An 8741-nucleotide genomic window follows, 5' to 3' on the forward strand; every position below is an offset into this window, starting at 1 on the left:
TGACCTGTAGTAATCAGAGAATTCTGCTTTGATCTCTGATCGTTCAATGACCCCTTTTTCTCTCGAGTTCAATAGAAACTCTTGAATTACTCTGTCAAAACGCACTTACCAAATGACGCAAATAGTGGGTTTTGTTTCTTCACAGACAACAGATATCACAATTCTTCGTTTTCAACCACGTGACCAAATTTTGTTATGTAACTCGCGTTGGACATCCATTCAGTCAAATATGGCGTCCGGGGACGCGTGTTCGAGCGCTAGTGTGGCTTTTTCGGAATATTACGCCGGTCTTACCGGTCCAGCAAAGACGAGATATCGTGAAAAGGTACTTACGTGTGGATTTGATCCATATATGTTAAAAAATCGGAGTGTAGCGAGGATTTAGCGGATTACCCTAGCGTGGAATATCCTGACATCGTCAACTATTTGGTGCTACAGACTTCGTGGATTACTGGAAAGCAAATAAAAGCGTACAAGTCTATGGACGCTTACAACTTCTTCGTTTCAGGGTGGGTAAATACAATTTTTACCAAACCAGTGGTTGGGACCGACAAAGTGGTTGTTACAGCGAGAGTAAATCACTCACAACGAGCGAGAGAGACGCCTCTGAAGACATGGCTCCTCGTTGAAAAGGATGGAAACGTGTGCATGGCGCACTGTAACTGCATGGCAGGACTTTGCGAGGCCTGCTCACACGTCGGGGCTCTTCTTTTTGCCATTGAAGCTGGCGTTTGAATGCGACAGTCGGTTACATGTACGCAGGAAAAAAGTAAGTGGGTAATGCCTTCGTATGTGAAGGAAATTCCATACATTCCTGTTTGTGAAATGGACCTTTCCTCTGCCAAGAAACGGCATAGTACTTTGGGTCAACAGGGATCTGCTACCCCAGAACACAGAGAGAGGAGAAATGTCCAAGCAACCACAGCAGAAGAACAGGCCAACTTTTTCGAAAGAATTTCAAACAGTAACTGTGGGATCAAACCAGCCATTCTATCCATTGTTGCACCTTATAATGCTGCTTTTGTACCTGTTGAGGACAAAACAATGCCAAAGCCATTAACAGAGCTTTTTAATGAAGAGAATCTGGAAGACACCTTACAGGAGTTACAGCAAAAGTCCGAAACAGCTTTTAATGAGCTCAAGATAAGTGTCAAAGAAGCAGAAATTGTCGAGGAAGCAACAAGAGACCAGGCAGACAGCAAAGTGTGGTTTGAGCAAAGATCAGGGCGAGTGACTGCTTCAAAGTTTAAAGCTGCTTGCTCAACCAATCCCGACAAGCCATCAAAAAGCCTGATTAAGACGATTTGTTACCCTGGTGCTCATCGCTTCTCAAATGCAGCAACAAAATGGGGCATATCAAACGAGAGCAAAGCGCGAGAAGCATATGAGTTTTCAATTTGCGATCAGCACCTCAATTTGTCTGTAGCGGACAGTGGGCTACACATAAACGAGAACTGGCCCTTTTTAGGTGCTTCACCCGATGGTCTTGTTTTTTGTGAGTGCTGTGGAAAAGGACTCTGTGAAATTAAATGTCCTTACAAGTACAAGGATGCCATGCTGGCTACTGCTGCAGCAGACAGCAGTTTCTGTCTCAAACATGATGACAATGGGGTTGATTTGTGCTTAGATACAGTTCATCCTTATTACTACCAATTACAGTGCCAGTTGTTTGTAACCGCAGTGGAGTACTGTGATTTTGTTGTCTGGACTACAAAGGACATGTTTGTTCAGCAAGTATTGCCTGACACTGAGTTTTGGGACAGAGTGTTGACAAGGGCAATACTCTTCTACAAGAAAGGAGTTCTCCCAGAAATTTTAGGACAATGGTACACACGTTCTAGTGCTCAGCCTCGTCTCACTGAATCACCATCAACAGACAGCGACGAAGATGGACCCTGGTGCTTCTGCCAACAGCACATTGAGGATAGCCGACTAATTGGGTGTGACAAGGCTGGCTGCAAAATCCAGTGGTTTCACATGTCATGTGTGGGACTTACCACAGAGCCTGATGGTGAATGGTTTGCCCCTCCTGTGTGTAAAATTGTTTTCCAAAGTGGTTTTGGAAAAAAACTACACATTAAACAATTTATTTTCTGCTACTTATGTGTTCACCACTTTAGAATGAGAATGAAACTAGTCTGAGTTACTCTTCCCAAAGAGTAATGAGACTTTTTCTGGGGAAAAGGAAAAGTCACACAGCTTTTAACAAAATTTGTGGGATAACCATTTTTAAGCCCCCAGTAACAATCACAGTAATAATTGTTGGACATATTTCGACTTCAGTTCCCTTGTCATTTCTAAAGTGGCAAATCGTTTGTATTTTCCTACACCATTCAAGATTTTCCAGTTTTATTTTTAGGAGAATAGTTCTTACACTGTAACTCTTCAATAGATTTTGTCAGTTGGTTATTATTGTAAGATCAAAGAGCAGAAGACAGTTTATTACAGTAAAATAACATTTTATTCGAACAGTGCTAAGCCTTTCATAACTGTTCTGTTTAGAATTGTAAAAAAATCTTTAGTTATTTCAACTAAAAATTTACACAAAAATAAGACAATAAGAGGGCTATTGCCTATTGCCAACAGATACTACAGCTTTAAGGTTAAATAATCTTCTGTACATGCGAGGGCAGTGAAACACAAGTTAAGTGTAATTCTAAATTTTTGGCATGTATTTGCTCCAAAACTGCTAGTGCACGAACTTTTTATGCTAGAAAAGGTCTAAAATATTTAATCAAAAGGTACGATGGACTCTGATAGGTTAGTAAGGGCACAGCAGACTATTGCAATTTTGTCTATTGGAGCCAAATCATCTCCTCGCCGAGCTGTCACTAACTGAATAGGGAGTATTCCTTGTAATATAGTGTACTTTCTGCGTACATGACCAATTACTCTTTCTACATGGATTCTTACATTAGCAATTTTCCTTGTCTCCTCTACTTCCTCTGCAGACAACTGTTTTTTGCCTCTGGTAAATGCCGGTATATGAAGGCGAGCTTGATAAAAACCCACACTGTCAGCTATGTCAAAGCCCCTATCAGCAAGCACTATGTCCCCAGGTAAAAGTTTTCTCAACAAACCAGAATTGTCAGTAAGATATTTGTCACTGACTCTCCCTCCCCATGCCTTTGATATAAACGAGATAACACCTTGTGGTGTTACACCTATGAGAAACTTAACAGTATTGTGATGTTTATAGTTAGACCAAGTCATTGCCCTGGCAATTAAGCTAGATGGTCTTTCTGTAAATATCTCAAAGCAGTCAATGATGACTGCAACTTTTTTGCCAAAGTTGCGTTGGAAAACCACAGGCATGGTGGCTTCCAGTTCCTCATGCTCTGGCCACTTAATTAAAAATTTAAGTCTAACAGACATTACATGTATCCACCTGTCAAATATTCTGTGTGCAGTTGGCACGGATATATTAAATCGATAAGCTAAGTCCTGCAATGGGGAATTAAGTTTTAATCTGATTAAAACTAACATGAATTCCTGAAACTGACTAAGTGCATTTTGGGTGTTTCTTTTAATGTGGGGAGCAATAAGATTAATAGTCCATGGGCCAGAAAAAGGAAACCCTCCCCCCATCTCGGGATTTTTGGAGACATGTATCATTTTAAACCTCTACCCAAAGGTATTCCAAAAATCGATGTTTGCACTTGGTCGGTTGGTGGGTGTGGCCGTATGGTGCCATTCTTTATTTTAATTAAAGTGCCACAGGCTACCCAACCCGAAATTTTAAAAACAATTTTCTGAAAAGGTATTATCCATGGAATTAACACACAAAACTACCCATACTTACTCTTCTCCACCCCTTCTGTTAGATGATACCTCAACTTTCACTTTTAAGCTTCAAAGTTGACTACTGCGCATGTCACAAAGTTCATTCAGCCTGTGCAAGGGGTATATGTGAAGTGATGCTTAAGAATTACTGATGTTTCCTTGCTGTAAATAAAACAGAGCAGTTACACACCTTTACTAGATTTTGTAGATTGCAACCTCTTCAGATTCACTGGAAACAATCAGTATGATTTACTTGTCTCACTGTGTAGTCACTGGCTGTGGTCCGCAACGTATCGACTCCTTACTGCTAGTCTTCATCAGGTAATGGGGTCGGCTGGTTACGCGTCACCATCGTCAGCAGACCATTGTGCTAAAAGTAGTAAAAGTGATTAATGTTCGTTACCAAGTTTCTCCATGTAAATTTTAGAACAGATCCGCGCTTTCAAATACAGCATCAGGCATCAGACTTCTGAGGAGCATCGAACAGATCGGCCCTTTGTTCTAGGTTGATCAGATGTTGTATGTGTGACTGTATTATTTCTTGTATCTTCTGACACTTCCTGAATGATAATGCCGTGAGCAGTAATGTGTTGTGCCCGCGCCCGATGGCGTTTCCTCCCTCAAGTCGAAGTTGTCCCAGCACAGGTGTGTGACTACGTCATGTCTGGGCTGATCATGAATGGAATAACACCTTCTTGTTCATCAATAGCTTTGCACATAGCTGTTTCTAGCTCAAGAACCCGCGAGTAGGAAGCACAATGGCCAAATCGATTAATCAGCGTTACAATCCCAGCACTGCCAGTCAAGTGCCTCAAAGTCATTCCAAGAAGTAGATGTTTTGGCATCGTCCACTGTCCATTGGTAACTGCTTTACAGATATCTTGGGCAAACGAGGATATCAGTCTTTGTCTACTTGCAGAACTATCATTCTTGACGGCAAGTAAACTTGACAGAAATTCTTGAAGGCATGGCGGTGGTAGTATGTATCACTCACAAGAAAATCTGCTGATAGAGGCCGTGGCATTTCCTCAGATTCGATGTGCGCACTTTGAATAGCTCTTCCTAAAAGTGAATGCTGCCTCTTCAAGTCTCTTGGTTTCAGAAGTCACCGCTTTAAATGCCACTCCGATTGCTTCCCCCGTTTTGATGTCTGATGAATACACAAACTCGCTTCTGTAATTTGGCTGCCAAAACTGGATTGAACTTCCAAACTGCTTAACTAACTTTGACTTAAGATTATCTGGTCTATAATCAGGATAATAGCAGTCAGGACTGTTTTGTAGGATGTAAGCCAGGATCCGTTCATGAAGCATCGACATCCTCTCCACATTACCTCCTGATATGATTGATTTCTTAACATGCTCAGTTAGCGTGTCGAAAGCAGCCTTGTGGGCTGCCTTCATGGCTACCTGGGCCTCATTTGATTCCTGCTCTTTGGGGACCTCTTTGCTATTTACTGATTGAGTGTAATTTTTACGGAACGAGGCATGGTAATGCGCTTCTTTGGCGACTAAGTCAATACCCTGTATCTTCAGCAGAATACTCCGGCTCCATCTTGTTTTGTCTCTGCGGCTCTCTTTATTATATCTTCCGCTGTCTTTGTGACACACTTGAATAGATGCTCTTCTTTTCCGGACTTCCGTAAACGGTTTTTGTCGCAAAAAAGGCACCTATCAGCTGGCATTAGGCGCAATGGTGTTGATGTTCACTGTCTTGATAATCTGTGCCTTTTGACAGCATCCGGTCCGGGCTCCGAATTGCTACAAGATGCCGGCTTTTTGCGATTCACTGGTCGGAAACATTTGTAAAGCGTTGATAGCATGACCTATAGTATCCTTACCTGGCTGGCAAAAATTTGCCTAGAATATTTGAGCAGATGTCGTCTAACCTGTCTTAACGAGCCATAGACTGTCTGAGATCAGAAGCCGCTTTGATTTTTTGGAAGCTTCTTTCAGACAAAACAGTAATGTTTGTCTCTTTCGCCGCACGTGATGGAAGGCAATGAAGTGCTACAACAAAACATTCATGCCAAGTAAACAAACAATGAAGATATGTTTTTGAACTTGTACATTAGAGGTTTTTTTAAATAAATAAATAAATAAATAAATAAATAAATAAAGTTTGTTTACCAGAGACCTAAAGCTTCGGATGTTTCATACAATAATTGTAAGAAAAAAGAATTATTCTTCTGATTGTTATTTTAGCTGTCAATAGAAAAATTAGCACGATCAAGGATTTTAACTTTACAGACAGGGCGTAATGGAGAAGGAGGGAAAAGATGAAAAGGCTTTAAGGATCAAAGTTCTAAATCAACGAAAATAAAAAGTAAAAAGAATGTTTCCGCGAGGTGCTTCATTCATTTTGCAAAATAATGTCAAAGAGACAAACATTAGTGTTATGTCTAAAAAAAGCTTCCAATAAATCAAAGCGGCTTCTGATCTCAGACAGTCTGAATAGGTATAAGCTGAATGAACTTTGTGTTATGCGCAGTGGTCAATTTTAAAGCTTAAAAGTGAAAGTTTTATTTACAGCAAGGAAACATCAGTAATTCTTAAGCATCACTTCACATATACCCCTTGCACAGGCTGAATGAACTTTGTGACATGCGCAGTAGTCAACTTTTTGAAGCTTAAAAGTGAAAGTTGAGGTATCATCTAACAGAGGGGGTAGAGAAGAGTATGTATGGGTAGTTTTGTGTGTTAATTCCATGGATAATACCTTTTAAGAAGATTGTTAGTAAAATTCCAGATTGGGTAGCCTGTGGCACTTTGATTAAAATAAAGAATGGCGCCATACGGCCACACCCACCAATCGATCAAGTGCAAACATTGTTTTTTGGAATACCCTTGGGTGGAGGTTTAAAATGATACATGTCTGCAAAAATCCCGAGATGGGGGGAGGGTTTCACTCTCTGGCCCACGGACTATAAGGACATGGATTAAAAGATTAAATTTGGGGATTCCAGTGTAAAACTTGGTTTTATCATCATTATCTCTGAAGCTATCCTCAGTTAGCTGAACTGATTGCAGTTGGCCTTTTGTACTGCTGAGCTCATCAGTGATATCTTGCATGTAGATCTGCTGTCTGTCCAGTTGAGCCATGTCAAGATCAGTCTGGCAGTACTCCTCTGCTAAAACAATATTTTCAGTCTGGCAATATTCGTTGTGAACAAAATTTTCAGTCTGGCAACATTTGTTGTGGTCGTCGTTGTCATCGTTACTGTTATCAGCAAGATTAATGCTTTCATCTAGTGAACATGAGGCTGCAGTGAAATTGCTCACACTCACTGCAATGAAAATATATACATGGAACGTATGTTAACTGAATGACTCATGAAACTTAGTGGTAAGCTTGAAGGAGGCATACAAACAATGCCAAAAACAGGATTATGAAGTTTACCATTTTAAAAGATTTGATATGTAAGTGATAATATTTATTTCTATTTATTTCTACAAAAAAAAAGGGAAGGCAGGATGACAAGTTTTTAGCATCAACATTATTTACCGGTAATCTCCATGAACTTGAAATACCTTTGTGGAGAAAACTTATAAATAAGAGAGCAAACCTGACCTTTTAGGACCCTATTGATAATGTACACTTACTTGATGTTTCAGGCTCAACATATTCTTTTTCTTGAACAACCTCGAGCTCCACCTCACCACTTTTTCTAGATGTAGAGGAAGAAGCCATCTCATCGTATTTCCGTTTGTTTTCATTCCTCTTTTGAGCGCGAGCATTTCGGGAAACTGCTAGCTGGGAAACTTTTTGTTTAATTTTATCGTGACCAAGATTCACAGTAGGTGCCCAGTCAGGGTTGTTGGTGTCCAAGAGCTCTGCACGCTCTCCTGCAAGTAAGTTTAAGTAGATAAAATAATACAACCTAATCTTTCTTTTTCAAATAGCATTGTAAACACAGAGCAAATCTTAAGGTTATTATTTCAGACAGTTATTTAGAAATGACTAGCTAGGTTATCTCAAAATCCATGCAGCTAGAATGCAAAGATTCCTGGCAAAGATTACACAACCATACGCGCCAAAATGTACACGAGGCGATCGCCAGTTCAGCTATCATTTGGTCCGTTGCCAGGAGTTTTGTACGAAAAGATATTATTCTACATATTATTTACTCACCAGAAATAAAGTGAATGCTACAAACTCGAGAGTTTTCAGCTTTCTTATCGTCGAATTCCTTCCTGTGAATATTTGCAAACCACTGCCTTCTTCGCCGTTCGCTCAATTCGCGAATTTCTTCGCCTTTGTTTGCTATTATCGCTGGAAACCTGAAAAATCTGTATTTACCCTTATCTCTAGCAGTATTGTGTCCACAACTCTTTACAGCACAAATGTAGCCCATTGATACAGTACTGAAAACACAAAGACCTTTAACAAACCGCGAAGTAATTGACCTAATGGCCTTTGTTTTGACACCACGCGACCGGCTGAATGTCCACCAGCATGGCCGACTTCCGGTGCACGGGCCATCGCATAATTAGTTGTGACGTCACTGTACAATTGAACATAAATGGTGTTCGTTTGCGATAAATATTAAAAAGGACATTCATTCCAAGCATACAGAAGTTGCTGGTAGAAACAGTTCTGACTTTTTTCAAAGCTTCTCACTGAGGTGAATGGGAAGGGCGGGAGCTCGACCATTTGAATTCAATATTGTGTTTCAACACTCATCGTTCAAGGCAGTGACAGCTAACTTAAAGGTAGTATTTAAAATTCAACACGTCTTTTGCCACGGCTTACAAGAAAAATGACAAAGTTTTGGTTTCCTACACGATATTCTCATAACCAGAAAAAAATGTGAGGAGGCAGCTAGGCTGCCTCCTACAAGCTGGGATAATTAACCATGATATGTTCAATTTAAATTAATTCTTTGTGAAGTTTAATGCTCGGCCTTACTATCACTTGTGTTATAAACACTGCCGAACGTAAATAAAGGTTATTTAACA

General features: G+C 40.3%; 1 protein-coding gene and 1 pseudogene across 1 annotated transcript; one reads left to right on the forward strand and one right to left on the reverse strand.

Annotated features, from left to right (window-relative positions):
* The first annotated feature begins 229 nt into the window (after positions 1 to 229).
* On the forward strand, positions 230 to 2171 carry LOC146474311 (uncharacterized; annotated as a pseudogene).
* Positions 2172 to 2705: 534 nt separating this feature from the next.
* LOC146474312 (uncharacterized) lies at positions 2706 to 8137 on the reverse strand. The gene is made up of 5 exons (XM_085117242.1): positions 7915 to 8137; positions 7386 to 7628; positions 6692 to 7069; positions 4893 to 5419; positions 2706 to 3624 (listed from the first exon to the last, which is right to left on the reverse strand). The coding sequence occupies exons 1-5, from the start codon at positions 8135 to 8137 to the stop codon at positions 2731 to 2733; spliced, it is 2265 nt and encodes a 754-aa protein (XP_084973368.1). The 3' UTR covers positions 2706 to 2730.
* Between the last annotated feature and the right edge of the window lie 604 nt (positions 8138 to 8741).

The sequence above is a fragment of the Pavona decussata genome, unplaced genomic scaffold (assembly GCF_977016875.1).
Source record: "Pavona decussata unplaced genomic scaffold, jaPavDecu1.1 SCAFFOLD_90, whole genome shotgun sequence".
Lineage (NCBI taxonomy): Eukaryota > Metazoa > Cnidaria > Anthozoa > Scleractinia > Agariciidae > Pavona > Pavona decussata.

Coding starts and splice junctions, on each gene's coding strand:
- LOC146474312 (XM_085117242.1), bottom strand. CDS start 8,137: ATGGGCTACATTTGTGCTGTAAAGAGTTGTGGACACAATACTGCTAGA. Junction 7,629..7,914: donor TAGCATTCACTTTATTTCTG/GTGAGTAAATAA, acceptor ACTTACTTGCAG/GAGAGCGTGCAGAGCTCTTG. Junction 5,420..6,691: donor TATAGTCCGTGGGCCAGAGA/GTGAAACCCTCC, acceptor CGTTTACGGAAG/TCCGGAAAAGAAGAGCATCT.